Source organism: Pinus tabuliformis, chromosome 8 (genome assembly GCF_031772625.1).
Source record: "Pinus tabuliformis cultivar Carrire ecotype Pingquan chromosome 8, CPIR1, whole genome shotgun sequence".
Lineage (NCBI taxonomy): Eukaryota > Viridiplantae > Streptophyta > Pinopsida > Pinales > Pinaceae > Pinus > Pinus tabuliformis.
Window position 1 is genome coordinate 518,781,338 of NC_142294.1, and position 16,308 is coordinate 518,797,645.

At 33.8% G+C, this 16,308-nt stretch overlaps 1 protein-coding gene across 1 annotated transcript; it reads right to left on the minus strand.

Moving 5' to 3' along the window:
* Nucleotides 1–14,919: 14,919 nt before the first annotated feature.
* On the minus strand, nt 14,920–16,091 carry LOC149236414 (putative polygalacturonase At1g80170). Its single transcript, XM_089368897.1, has 4 exons — nt 16,074–16,091; nt 15,824–15,985; nt 15,257–15,436; nt 14,920–15,168 (listed from the first exon to the last, which is right to left on the minus strand). Exons 1-4 carry the CDS (start codon nt 16,089–16,091, stop codon nt 14,920–14,922), a joined length of 609 nt encoding a protein of 202 aa, XP_089225023.1.
* Nucleotides 16,092–16,308: the final 217 nt, after the last annotated feature.

Genomic DNA, 16,308 nt, shown 5'->3' on the forward strand with positions numbered 1-16,308 from the left:
TTACCTAAACTGTTTTTCTCAGTCCGCCGAGTCGCGGATCACGACCAAACTTGGGAACTAATTAGCAGACTTTCATGGAAAATACAAACGCCCGACTTTCTTAGACTGCGCCCGGTTCTTGATAGTGCGCTGTAATCGTGTCAACTCCGAAATGAATGCATTTTTTGTATTTTACGTCTCTTTGAAACCGAGCGATCAAATTCGCCCTATGGCATCGAATCTGTTTTCAAAGTGGTAAATCCAACTTCTAAAATTCCTCCGTCCACGCATGCCACGCTGTGTGCCACCATCAGTTCACGTCAACTCACATTTTTCCACACGATCAAACATTCCTCCGTCCACGCATGCCACGCTGTGTGCCACCATCAGTTCACGTCAACTCACATTTTTCCACACAATCAAACATTCATCCATCCACGCATACCACGCTCTGTGGGCCAGCGTCAGTTCACGTCAACTCACATTTTTCCACACAATCAAACATTTCCTTTGTTTAAAGGTAAATTTGCACAAGAATATGTGATAAATTGATTTTAGTATTTATTTATTTTGTGATTTGAAAAAATCAAATAAATAATTATGTTGATTTTAACAATGAATAAATATAAGTTTATCTAATTTATTAGGTATGGGTAAAAAAATTTATTATTTAATAAAAATAATATATATTTAAAAATTAAATAATAATAAATTTATATAACATTTTAATCTGAGAAATTCGAATTTAATATATATATTTGTGAGAGTAAAAAGAAAGGCTACATAGTAGGGCTTAGTTTTAAACTTAATTTAATTAAACTAAAAAATAATAAAAATAAAGATTTCATCAAAAAATTAAATAAGTAATAAAATAATGTATTGTTAAATCTCATCATAAAAAATAAAAAAATATGATTAACTAATATTGTTTATATATGTGTGAGATTTTTTGTTAATATATAAAAAAAATCTAATTAAATTTATTAAAATATGTTTTTAATAGATAATAAGTCTTTTTAAATTTAACATGTGGAGAAAAACTACAATTTATAAAAATGGAAATAATAGAATTTCTTTTTTAAAGTTAAATAAAAATGAAATAAAACTGAAAACAAAAATGTAGTAACTAATAAAAATGGAAGTTACTAAACAACCTACAATAAGACCTCAACCAATAATCTTACAAATAAATAAATTTAAATAAAATAAAAAATAAAAATAAAAATGAATTCTCAATGCTAAACTATGGATGGCTTAAATATTTGGTCGAAGACAAACTAATACTTAGTCAAAGGCAAATTTGAATGCTAAATACCAAATTTGCATGGGATATAATAAATAAGTGTTCATTGCGATGATATGTTTAAACTATATTAAAAAACTTATTAATGTTTATTCTAACTATTAAAATAAAAAATTCCTAACTATATAATTTTATTATTATTATTATTATTACTATTATTTATCCTTTAGCTTTATCCAATGATAATAGAATAACTAATAAATATTCATTATATATATATATATATATATATATATATATGTATATATATAATTAATTTTCATTTTCAATAGTTCCTCATGTAGTGAGGATAATCAATATTCATTTTCAATATTTCCTCCTAAATTGAGGATTGTTGTGATCCCTCTACTAGACTGTCATTGTCAAAGCTTAAGACCCACAAAGGGTGGACTAAAGATATTAAATGCAATATAGGGTTAAGCAGGGGCATCCCCTATCCCTTACCCTTTTTGGCATTCATATCGATAAGCTTGAGGAGTGTCTCAAAACTCCAGGTTGCAAGGGCAGCAAGTTTGGTGATATAATCGAAATTCTTCTCCTCTATGCTGATGATATTGTTCTTCTTGCAAAAAGCCATGATGACCTATACAAGAAACTTAAGACTCTTGATGTCTATGACCATTAATACTGACAAGACTAAATTCATGATCATTAAAACAAAAAACACCACCCATGGTAGTTTCGCCTATAATAACCATTGTTTAGAGTAGCTTTATTTTTACAAATATTTGGGTATTGACTTTCCTCATCAACTCAACTAGAATTATAACATCGAGAAAAGGATTATTGGAGGCTGCAAAGCTTATTATGATCTTGAAAACAATTGTATTATCGGCTTGAAAACACTTGTAAGTTGGCTAATCTTTGTGTTTGTAGTAAAAAAAGGTTCCTCTTTAAGACTCCCGTTACCCTTGTTGTCTTACACGAATGCAAAGTTTCGGGTTGTAGTATATCTAGAAAGTCATGGAGAAAGATTGAGATGATTCAAAAGGAATTCATAACCTACAACCTAAAGATAAAGGGAAATACTCCCTATCCTATCCTCTTGATCAATGTTGACATGTCCCCCATTCAAAGTATGATTATGTTCAGATATATACTGTATAAGAAGAAGCTTTACAACATGGAATCCAATAGGCTCCAAAAATTGCTTCTAACTTTAGTCAAAACTCCCACCTTCGCCTCAAGCGTAGGTGGGATAAGGATGCCTAGTCTTGGCTCAACCATTGGGGAATTAAGGAGGAGATCATCATGGGAAGCAAGGATGGTGTCAAAGATACTATTAACTCCAATTTTAAGGAGAGATTGCGGGATGATAAGGGGCTTGAGGGTAAAAGGAAGCTAAGATACTATAAGGAGGTGATCAACCCCACCCTTTGATAACAACAATTATCTCCTTGTGTTAACAAATACTAAGAAAAAAACGAACATCACTAGGATAAGAACTAATTCTCATGAGCTTCAAAGTGAGACCGGGTGGTGGTGTACTCTCAAGACTCCCTAAGATGATAGAATCTGCCAGATTTGTGATACTAAGAAGGTGGAAGATGAAAAACACTTCATTTTAGACTGTCTGTCTCTTACTCACATCCGCTCTCAATTCACGAACATCTGCCACACTTCTAAACTTATTGAATTATTAAACCATCCTAACTATAGCGATATTGAAGCATTTCTTTCTCTTCTTTTCTATCACAAAAACAAGATTTTGAAGAACCACAATTAGATTATTTTTCTTTTCTTGAGGCCAGACATACCGCATTGGTCTTAGTGGAGGTTCATCAACATCGTCATTATCATTATTATTTAGATTTTCATAACTTAATTCATTTTTTATATTTTTTTATATTAATAATTTACAATATAAAATAATCATTTTATTCTTTCTATATATAATTTTGGTTTTTTAAATTTTTTTATCAATATTTTTTTAGTTAATTTTTTTTTTTTTTTGTCTAATCCACATGAAAATATGAACTTTGAATCTCATGGTTTACAAACATTTTATGATACGAATATGGTTAATTAAACTTTTTTATAGACATTAATTTTTGTTTGTTTGAAATATATTTATTTTTAAATTAAATTTAAATATTCATGTATTTTTACAATGCTATTAATTTTATAAAATATTTCACTCTATATTTTTAGATTTTTATTTATTTATTATAATCAATAGAATACTTATAATTTTTAATTTGAAAACTTTTTATTATTTATCTATTTATTTATTTTTCACAAGTACAACATTGCATATTCCATATGAGGAATATACTTATACTTTCAATATCGTCAACATATGTCCTATCACTTGCAAGACAAATTTATAAAATTTAAAACCTATTCATTCTTTTACACATTTTCTGACTATATCTAACATCATTTTTATAGTTAATAACTCTCTTTTATTTGTTTTTAATTTACAATAAAATATATATCTTTTATTAACCATTATTTATATGATTTATATTACATGAGAGACAACTTCTTTTAAATGCCACTAACAAATAGGATATGACAAATCTCAATAAACATAAACCCACACAACTGAAGAAATAAATTATTTACCAAACTATTCAAATTAAAATTCTTTGACTTATATTCATTACACATTTAATTGTTATTTTAATTAAAATTTAAAATAATTTTAATTTGTATTATATTTATATATGAAAAAATATTACATTTTATATAAATAATATGAATTTACTATAATTTTTGTCTTATTTTAAAAATCGGTTATGTATTTTTTCCATTAAAAATTTTGAAATTAAGATTTCACATTCTTTCTATCATTCATTTATATATATATATATATATATATATTCTTGTGTTGCACTTTTAGTTTTTAAAGGAATAATATAGCTAACTTTTATATTTTAAATAATATTTGTAAATTTATATTTATTAAATTATTATTTCAAAAAAATATATATATTAAGTTATTAATGAAAAATTTTGGGAAAAGATCATATTGAGAAATTTTGGTTGACACGTTTCCAACCAGCCTTTGTGGTTGATCTTCAGGACCAGACTGTGGATAACAATTTACTCTTAAATAATGATAAATTAATTTTTATTTTATAGTTATGAATGGAATATGTTGATATAATATTGTCATCTCTTCTATATTAATAAATGAACTTTCATATATTAACTATTCCAACATTTTCTTTTGTAACTTAGAGGAACCCAATAGCATACCTATAATAAACTAGTTTTTATTTTATAGTTATGAATGAAATATGTTGATATATTTTTGTTATCTTTTATATATTAATAAATGGAATTTCATATATTAATTATTTTAGCATTTTCTTAATGGAATTTCATATATTAATTATTTTAGCATTTTCTTAATGGAATTTCATATATTAATTATTTAAGCAATTTTTTTGTAATGGAGAGGAATGGAGCAGCTTATTTAGTAAGCTAAGATATGAATAGGGGGAATTGGAGCCTATGTCTTTTGAGGTTCAACAATTTCAGATTTGATAGATTAACCAATTGAACTGCTCACGAGACAACTATTTCAACATTTTTAAATTCATATTTACTTTTTATATTTATTTAATACAATTATGAATTTACCCTACAAATAATAAATAGCAAAATATATATATATATATATATATAGATATATTAAATTCTAAAATATCAAATAATAAAATATTAAATAACATAAATGATTAAAATTATTAAATAATAAATAGTACAAATTACTATATAAAAAATTATCAAACAACACATGAGCCCAATTAATATTCTCAATATTACGACAACTAATACTCTTAATATTATAACCACTTAATTGCATTATGCTGAATTATCATTTAAATTTGTAAGTTGTAATTATGAGTATAGAAATCACATTTCAGAAAATTGACATAAGAAGTGTGAATTTAATCTTTATGTCTTTCTGAGTATTAATTTAGAAGCAAAAAGACATAGAAAATTCAAGTAAGAAAAATAAAAATTATTAAATTTATTAATTTGTGAATTTAATCTTTATTTTTTTCAGAGTATTAATTTTGAAGAGAAAACACCTTGAAAATTCAAGGAAGAAAAAAAAAAATTATTAAATTAATTAATTTGGTGTATCACAAATAAATATAGAAAATTAATTATAACATACACAATCACTTTCTGCACTAATAGGTGTTTAATTAGTGAGATAAGTACCAACAAAAATTTTAAATACTAGCACTCTACACCAATAAATATTTACTTGGTAAGATTAATAATTATAACATACACAATTACTTAGTCTACTAACTAAGGCTCTACACTAATAAGTGTTTACTTGGTGAGATAAGTATTAGTACTAAGTTTCAAGTACCAATTTAGATTGGATTAAGCAAATAATTTGAAAAATAATAAATAATTCTGTTTCTGACAATTTCATAATTAATTTATATTTATAACTTTTCTAAAATATATGGTTTTTGATTTTGTAATTAAAATAAAAAGATTTAGTCAAATAAAATATAATAATAATTTATATGTCTGGATGTTTTCTATATATTTAAATGTAAATTTATAAAAATGTATAAATTAAATGGTATCAAATATGATCATAAAGTAAGTTGACAAAAACCAAATTTCACAATATTATTTGAAGTTCCCATAGAACAGAAAACAGTATATCTTGTTAAGTTTGGCTAAGATTTATTGTGATGCTTTTGAGGTATCTTGTAGGTGGAAAGTAAGTTGAGAAAAGACCAAATTTCACAGTATTATGAAGTTCACATAAAACAAAAACCAGTATAACTGAATCTTGTTAAGTTAGGCTAAGATTTATTGCGAAGTTGACAAAAAAAAACCAAATTTCACAGTATTATGAAGTTCCGATAGAACAAAATCCAGTATAACTGAATCTTGTTAAGTTTGGCTATGATTTATTGTGATGCTTTTGAAAGAGTCCAAGGGACCGCACTAGTTTTTCAGACAGCTGGGCGGCAAAATAGTCCCCAGAGCCATTCCCAGAGCATTGACACACACAGTCCCCAGAGCCATTCCTAGAGCATTGCAGTCGTTGAAGTTATCTCGACATTTGTCAAAGTAATTCCTGTGCAAGCAACTGTCTCGCTGCACGAAAAGTTCACAGCCACATCGGTCGATGACGTTCCCTGTATGTTTCTATACGTGACATCCTGTATTTGCACTGCGGATGGCTGCACACAACAACATGACGGACAGTATTATTGATACCAAACAGTAATACCAAACTTGAAAACCAATTTGTATAAATATTATTGCAGTATAACATAGTTTTTACCTCTATGCATTTAGTGGTGATCAGATGTCCGTAGGTGAAGTTTATATTAATTATATATATATATATATATAAACAATTATTTTATATTACAATAAAATGACACACAATTGTTTTTTAGAGAATTTGTATTAACTTTGATGGTTGGAATTAGCTACGTTTAGGGTTATAGGGGTCTCTCTGAGTTGGGTGAGATTTCCGGAATTACCAAATTCCGTGATTACCGATTCTTTACCTAAAGATGAAATTCTATGTAGTTACCAATTACTAACCCGATTGATAGTATTTAGAAGATAAAATAAATGGGAAATTTATCCTATATTATGTGCGCAACATCGATAGCAAGCACACATCCACGGACTTCAAAATGATATTTCAACAACGGCGGGAACTAAACTCATATTAAAACGTATTCCGTCTATATATTTTAGTGGGGCATGTTGGGAAAATATGGAAATACCCAGAATGGTTAGTTGATCACCTGAATTTTACAAGGTGAAGCGGAATCGCAATAGTACTGATCAATGATAATCGGATTTTTAACATTATGAACAACTATGTCTTCAAATATGATATTTACAAAAGCATAAATTATGTTATAACCATCCTAGATAATTCAGATTAATATCAATTACGAACTGCAGTTCATTGCCGTATGAATAGAAATAATTAAAGGAGCCATACACCTGTTAAACCATCCTGCCAAGTTTTGATTCTGGCTCCGTTGGATGTTTCGACAAAAGTGATGTTTTCGACTAGAATGTCATCAATTTGGTCTTCTTCTCCATTCTTTCCCAGACTTCCAATGCTGCACAAGAGAAGAAGTACAATTCAGATTTCATCTTTACTGATTGTATTTTCTGCAGGATAAGATCCAAAATACTTATCTCACCTGATGCCATGGCCTGGGCCACACTTTATGTTTTTGATATTAATAGTAGATGAGCCCGACGAAATGGAAATGCAATCATCCCCTGATATAGAGTATTTATAATCATAGTTAGCAGAACCCTTTATGTTTATTATGCGTTTTGCCAATCTGAACTTTAACTAAGTGAAATTAAGATTTGCACTTATAGCAGCTGCGGTGAGATAGATATAAGCTAGAAGGATATTGACTGATTTATTATTAAGAAAATGAATCTATGCTATATGGTAATATGTGAATAAACAAATTAACGCAAACCAGTGAAATCACTAACTTCTAACCTGTCTGGATGACACAGTTGTTTATTTGGGCATTCTTAACTCTTTGTAAATGAATACCATCAGTGTTTGGGCTTTGTTCAGGAGCTTGTATCTGAAGCCCGCTTAATTGGATATCAGAAGAGTCGACCACTACGAGATGCATTCGTTGGCTATTGACAAATTGCAAATTTTTTATCACAACATTTGAACATCTACTAATAGTCATTACCTGTAAGACCAACCCAAAATCCAAACAATCGGATGAGCACAGCCTTGAATTAAAATTTACAGAAAGATTAAAGAAACCGTTTAGAACAAGGTGATCATTGCGTCTTTTTTCAAGCAAATAAACAAGGTAATCAAGATAAGATTGCCGGCTGGAAACAAACCGGTGGAGCCGCATCCAAGCAACCCTGCACGCAAGGAGCCGGTTTATACTACTAATTTGTTGTTTAATGGTAAATGTTGGGCAGGGGAATGATTTTGGATGATGCTTGTGAAAAGGCTAGAGGTGGAGTCGGTGGAGTCGAACGCGGAAGAGATGGAATATTTGAGAGGATTATGACAAGATTTTCAATGGCGGCTTGTTTGGTATTTTTCTTTTTAAATGGGGAAAATACCAAAAACCAAATATTCAAACACACAGAGAAAACAGAGTAATTCACCACCATTAAACTTTCTATTCATTAAAAATTGATACAAAGATTTACCACTGTAAAATCCTTTTTATATTCACTGCTGTGAAAAATAACTTACTGCTGTAACAAACGTTTACATGAGCTTACTGCTGTAAAACAAAATTCACACAGGCTTACAAAATTTCACGCTCCACCATTTCCTTTATGCAAAACCACACATGGTTTTTGCTATTCCTCTGTTTTACAATTCCTTACAAAACATTACCAAATACATTTGTGCACTGCTGTGCATTCACCCTCTGGTTCTTCACATTTTTCACACTGCTGTGTATGAAATACAACACATAGTTTTCGCTTCACCACTCTAATTTTACTCTACTGTAAACTCACACTGAAACCTCCCATGTCCCATACAAAAAAGTCAACAGTAAAAAACATATTACATACAATCTTTGTATTTTTTAATACATGCCGTAAAAGACATAGACTTCTATTAAAACGTGCCCATACCTATGTTTTAAATGCACCATACCTTTTCATAAAAGAGAAACTTACGTGCTATATAAAAAACATATATTGTAATGTGCCCATACTCATATTAAAACGGGCCACCAAAAACTTGTACCAACATTAACTCTTTTACCTACGGCGGTCAACCAAAAGTTTAATCCACGCAAGCCTTTAATGCACCTCGTATGCAGCTTTAGTTCATCAACGGTGGAGAGCGATGGAGTAAATCCGACGGAGGTCAACAATATCGGAAACCTGTTTGCTGCCCAACTTTAACGCCCGAGAAAATGACGTTGCGTTACGTCAGGGCTGAACCACGTGTCAGCTCCAAATTGTATCGGAGCTCCTTCCCGGATTATTCCTTCGTCGGCAAATCGCTCCGAGAAAATCCGGTGAACGGTTTCTGGCTTGGTTCACGGTTTCTGGTGGTCTGCGTTGAAATTAGATTTCAACACTCCCCTTTAATTTCAACAGCTGGGCATTCGGTCATACCGAGACACTTCCTCAAAAATTCAAAGCTTTTCTGATCCAATGGCTTTGTCAAGATGTCTGCAACCTGTTCCTGAGTCCTGCAATGTTCTAGGACAATTTCTCCATTGTTCACCAATTCTCTGATGTAGTGAAATCTTGTATCAATGTGTTTCGTTCTCTTATGAAACACTGAATTCTTTGACAATGCAATAGCTGAGCTATTGTCACAAAAAATCACTGTCGCTTTTGCCTGTTCTTGGCCTAAGCTTCTCAACATTCTTCTCATCCACACTGCCTGACAAGCTGCTGCTGTCGCTGCCACATATTCAGCCTCTGCTGTAGACAATGCTACAATGGACTGCTTCTTAGAAGCCCATGAAATGGCTCCTGAACCCATATTAAAAACATAACCGGAAGTGCTCTTCCGATCATCTACACTTCCAGCCCAATCGCTATCTGTGTACCCAACCAAATCTAAATGTTCTGAGGCATGATATAGAATTCCAAACATTTTGGTACCTTTGACATACCTCAAAATTCTCTTTGCTGCCTGCCAATGTGCCTCCTTTGGCCTCTCCATAAATCTGGAAATTAAACTAACAGCATACATTAAATCAGGCCTAGTTGCTGTTAAATACATAAGGCTGCCTACAATACTTTTGTACAAGCTAGGATCAAAATCCTTGCTGCTGTCCTCTCTGCTGAGTTTTAATCCCATCACTGTGGGAGTGATTGCTGCCTTGCATTCTTCCATCTTAAATCTGCTCAAAATTTGATTTACATATCTTGCTTGAGATATAAAAATTCCTTTTTCATTTTGATCTACTTCTATGCCTAAGAAGTATCTCAAGAAACCCATGTCAGTCATTTCAAATTCATCCTTCATCACTGATTTAAAATTCTTAATGAGCTGATCATCATTACCTGTGAAAATCACATCATCAACATACAAAACAACAATTAAAATTTTACCATCTTTTTCCTTGATGTAGACTGTGGGTTCTCCTTCACACTTGTCAAATTCATTATCCAATAGATATGAATCTATCCTGCTATACCATGCTCTTGGCGCTTGCTTCAGCCCATAAAGAGCTTTCTTCAATTTGCACACTTTGTGCTCTTCTCCTTTCTTCTCATATCCGAGAGGCTGTTCCACATAGACCTCTTCCATTAATACTCCATTTAGGAATGCTGATTTCACATCCATTTGGTAGACTTTCCATTTGTTTTGAGCTGCTATGGATAGCACTGCTCTCACTGTTTCCATTCTTGCAACCGGGGCGAAAGTCTCCTCATAATCTCTTCCATACTGCTGCTTGTAGCCTTTAACAACCAGCCTTGCTTTATGCCTTTCAATCTTGCCTTTAGCATTGCTTTTGGTCTTGTAGACCCATTTCACACCAATAACTTCTTTGCCTTTTGGTAACTCAACCAAATCCCATGTTTTGTTTCTCTCTATGGCATTCATCTCCTCATCCATAGCTTCTATCCATTTCCTATCTTTAATTGCTTCTTCAAAATGAATAGGATCATCAACATGACAATACAAGGCAAATAAGGAATTCATTCCTTCTTCATAAATTTCACTTAGATTTCTAAACTTCTTACCTCTTTCACTTGGTGTGCAAGTGCTTGAAGATGCACTTGAATTTCCTCCTTGTGGTGTGCTTGGAGAAGCATTCTCATTGATCCTCAATGGTGTCCCTTGCTGTCCTTGTGTTGGCGCTGCTGTTTGGGGATTCATTTCAGCCACCTCCTCTTCATCTTCATCGTGAGACAAACAGTTTTTGACATTCACTGTTTTCTCTATGCTTCCATCCCAAGCTTCCTCTTCAATGAATTGAACATCTCTGCTGACAAAAAACTTCTTGGTAGATGGGATATACAGCCTGTATGCCTTGGATTCCTCACTGTATCCAATGAAAAGACATTTCTCCCCTTTGCTGTCCAACTTCCTCCTTAGCTGATCCGGAATGTGTGCATAGGCCACACACCCAAAAACTCTCATGTGGGTGACACTTTGCTTTCTCCCACTCCATGCCTCTTCTGGCACCTTGTTCATCACTGCTTTTGTAGGACACCTGTTCAATATATAAACTGCACAATGTACAGCTTCAGCCCAATACTCATTTGGCAAATGCTTTGCCTTCAACATGCTCCTTGCCATATCCATGATGGTCCTGTTCTTTCTTTCAGCAACTCCATTTTGCTGTGGGGTGTACCGAGTTGTAAACTGTTTATGAATTCCATTTTCTCTACAATACTTAAGGAATTCATTTGAGATATACTCACCTCCTCTATCAGTTCTCAATACTTTTATGTGCAGCCTGCTTTGGTTTTCCACAAGTGCTTTGAAATTTTGGAATTTCTCAAAGACTTCACTTTTGTTCTTGAGGAAATATATCCAAGTCTTTCTTGTAAAATCATCAATGAATGTCAAGAAATATAGGCTGCCAGCTAACGATGGAGCTTGCATTGGTCCACACAAATCTGAGTGGATAATCTCTAAGGGTGTCTTTTGCCCTTATGCTTTTCCCTGATGGAAAACTTTCTCTATGTTGTTTTCCCAAAATGCAGCCTTCACATAGGCTGTCCGGTTTCTCTATCAATGGTAATCCCTTTACCATTCCTTTCCTACTCAACAAATTTAGACCTCCAAAATTGAGATGCCCAAATCTCAAGTGCCACAACCAATTTTCATCCTTTGGCACGCTTTGGAAGGCCTCTTGGGTAACTGCTGCAATTTCATTTTTGTTTTTCAAATCTGCCCTGATCCTCAAAGGGAACATCCTGTTCCTTGTCATCTTCACTTCAGCAATGCATCTTTTGCTGGGTGGTATATCCATGATGGTGCATACATCATTTTTAAAGAAAACATTGTACCCCTTATGGACAAGCTGTCCAACACTCAAGAGATTACATCTCATTCCGGGGACATAGTATACATCTGCTATGGTTTTCCTTTCTCCTTGCTTTGAAAGTATTTTTATTTCTCCTTTTCCCATAACAGACACTTTACTATCAGTTCCTAGTGTGACTTCTGATTTCACATTTTTATCTAGGGCAGAAAAGAAGGCAATGTTTCCGGTCATATGGTTGCTGCAACCTGAGTCTAAAAACCATATGTCCTCACTATGTGCTTCAGCCATGTTACAAGCTAACAGGACATTGTCTTGACTGCTGTTTTCTCTTGTAACATTTGCATTTTGTCTAGTGTTCATATCATGTTGTTTCTTTCTACAATCACTAGCATAATGCCCATACTTTTTACAGTAATAACATTGGACATTGGATTTATCATACCTTTGTCCTTGAGCATGATGTTGATCTCTTTGTTGGCTGCTGCCTTGGCCTTGGTTCTGACTTGGATTGCTGCCTCTTCCTTGTGCATTTGATGAGTTGTTCCTTCCACCTCTATTCTGGCTTCTGCCTCTTCCTCTTTTGTTTCCTCTGCCTTGACCTCTGCCTCTTCCAAAGGACATCTGGGTCTTGAAGGCTTGCTCAAGAGATGAGTTTTCATTCCTACTCAACCTCTGCTCATGTGTTATCAGTGATGCATGTAGCTCATCAACTGAATAGCTTGAGAGATCCTTTGTCTCTTCAATGGTGGTGACTATGGCATCGAACCTTGAGGGTAAGACCCTCAATATTTTCTCCACAATCCTTCTGTCTTCAATGGTTTCTCCATGAGTTCTCATTTGTGTGATTACACCAATCACATGAGTGAAGAATGAGTCAATGTTATCTGACTCCTTCATGTTCAAGTTCTCAAAATCCTTTCTCAGCAATTGTAGTTTTGCTGTCTTCACTCTCTCCATGCCTTGATAGGCTGTCTTGAGGGTTTGCCATGCTTCATTGGCTGTCTTAGCTGCTGCTAACCTTGGAAACATACTCTGGTCTACTGCTAGATACAACAACACACGAGCTTTTGAATCTTTCTTCCTATTGTTCTTCAGCAGATCCTTCTCTCCTTGAGTTAATGCATTGAACTCAGTTTCATCTGCTGGTTCTTCAAAGCCTTCTTCAACTATTTCCCATAAATCTTGGGAAGCAAGCAGAGCTGTCATAGTTATTGACCAGTAGTCATAGTTCTTCCCATTAAACTGTGGGAGCTGGGTGTTAAACAAACCCATACCAGTGCTTGTGCTGGCCATTCCTTGACTGTGTATTTAAAACACTGACTGTCTCTTCAATAACAAACAAGATAGCTATGAAGAATACCTGAATCCTTTGTTGTCTGAGTCTTCTGTCTGCCTGAGAAGTTTTGCTGCAGCAACAACCTTCTCCCTTCAACTTCTTTAACTTTTTTTTAAAGAGCCTAAGCCTGCTCTGATACCAGTGTTTGGTATTTTTCTTTTTAAATGGGGAAAATACCAAAAACCAAATATTCAAACACACAGAGAAAACAGAGTAATTCACCACCATTAAACTTTCTATTCATTAAAAATTGATACAAAGATTTACCACTGTAAAATCCTTTTTATATTCACTGCTGTGAAAAATAACTTACTGCTGTAACAAACGTTTACATGAGCTTACTGCTGTAAAACAAAATTCACACAGGCTTACAAAATTTCACGCTCCACCATTTCCTTTATGCAAAACCACACATGGTTTTTGCTATTCCTCTGTTTTACAATTCCTTACAAAACATTACCAAATACATTTGTGCACTGCTGTGCATTCACCCTCTGGTTCTTCACATTTTTCACACTGCTGTGTATGAAATACAACACATGGTTTTCGCTTCACCACTCTAATTTTACTCTACTGTAAACTCACACTGAAACCTCCCGTGTCCCATACAAAAAGTCAACAGTAAAAACATATTACATACAATCTTTGTATTTTTTTTAATACATGCCGTAAAAGACATAGACTTCTATTAAAACGTGCCCATACCTATGTTTTAAATGCACCATACCTTTTCATAAAAGAGAAACTTACGTGCTATATAAAAAACATATATTGTAATGTGCCCATACTCATATTAAAACGGGCCACCAAAAACTTGTACCAACATTAACTCTTTTACCTACGGCGGTCAACCAAAAGTTTAATCCACGCAAGCCTTTAATGCACCTCGTATGCAGCTTTAGTTCATCAACGGTGGAGAGCGATGGAGTAAATCCGACGGAGGTCAACAATATCGGAAACCTGTTTGCTGCCCAACTTTAACGCCCGAGAAAATGACGTTGCGTTACGTCAGGGCTGAACCACGTGTCAGCTCCAAATTGTATCGGAGCTCCTTCCCGGATTATTCCTTCGTCGGCAAATCGCTCCGAGAAAATCCGGTGAACGGTTTCTGGCTTGGTTCACGGTTTCTGGTGGTCTGCGTTGAAATTAGATTTCAACACGGCTGACCTGGAGGATAAGAGCGGCCTACGGAAGGAGATTGTCAGTGCCATGTGTGCATCGTTTATTGGGCAAATGACTGGCGTGTATTAGGCAAATGAATGAAACCTTTTGTGTGGTTTAACAGGACCACCAATTTTTTAGTGGCCACATGTACACAACGGTGAGGTGAAACAGAACAGACGGTTCTTTTGTGTGGTTTAACAGGACCACCCATTTTTAGTGGCCACATGTACACAACGGTGAGGTGAAACAGAACAGTTAAAGGGAACCCTTACTTCTTGTTTGTTAACCTTGCAGGATTTAGACCACCAATCTTGGCCTTGACCATCAATGACACCGCCACCTTCTATGGTCAACCCAGATATACGATAAAATCGAATCCACAGGTTAAGTTCACTGCTATTCCATGCAGATTGTCTATTGGGTGCCACTATTGCTCCAGTAATCTGCAAATTTATGATTTTAGCAAATAATTTAACATGAATTTTCATGATCATCTTAAAAAGCATACAATCCAATATTCAACTTTCTCACCTCTACTGAAATATGAGACTTGCAAGGGCCAAGAAACGTCACTGGCTTAATTAGAAATGTCTTCCCCAATGGTACTTGCAACACTGCTGGCTTAATTAGAAATGTCTTCCCCAATGGTACTTGCAACACTGCGTTGGAAGACGATGCCATGCATGCTGCTTCCCATGCTTCTATGAATGCCTATAAATCACAAATGAGAAACAATACGTAGGTATTATAACAACGATAATAATCTAATCAAATTTTCTTGTTTGCGAAAGAAAGGATTTAACTAGTTCTCTGAAAGGTATAGCCACATATCTTTGGCAGTTACCAGAGAGCAAAAAAATATTTATTCCTAGTGCATGAATACTAAACAGATTTTAAGCGTGAAAATAAAACACAGGTAAAGACCGTGGGAGGGAATTTTCCTAAAATCTAAGAGTTCTGTGAAAGGGACGGTATTAATTTAAAAAGGTGCTCACTGGCTCCCAGGATTAACGATGAATATATGCGAAGTGCATCAAACTTTACAACAAAAATATCAAATGAATATTGAATCTATATAATTGATGAAAAAATATTCACCGTCCGATCATCTTTTAAACCGCCGGCATGTGCACCGTAGTCCATGACATTGAATATCGGTGAAGCGCTGGAATCACTTTTGCTCAGCACCTTTCTATGAGTAGCCGAACTTGAATCCACCATTAACAGCGCCATAATAGCAACAACTGAAGCGAATGTAGTCTGCACATAATTTATTTGTTCAAAACGACTCGTAATTTTTTCACGCACAGAAAATTAGAAATCACAAACATTGTTTGCAAGGAATTACCACAAATTTGAAATCCATCGCGATAGTTCGGAGGTCGAACCCTCGTTGTAGCCGATAGGTGCTCGAAACTTGTTTCATGGAAGGTAGCAGAGCGGGGATTTTATAGTGCTAGAAACTTGTTTTTGGTTTGCTTTTTCTTCTTTCTACCTAAACCTTGATAGACTCGGGTTGGTCCATTTTATTTTTTCAAAACGCACGGTGGCCATAAACATTGACCCAACTCTCACTGGGCATT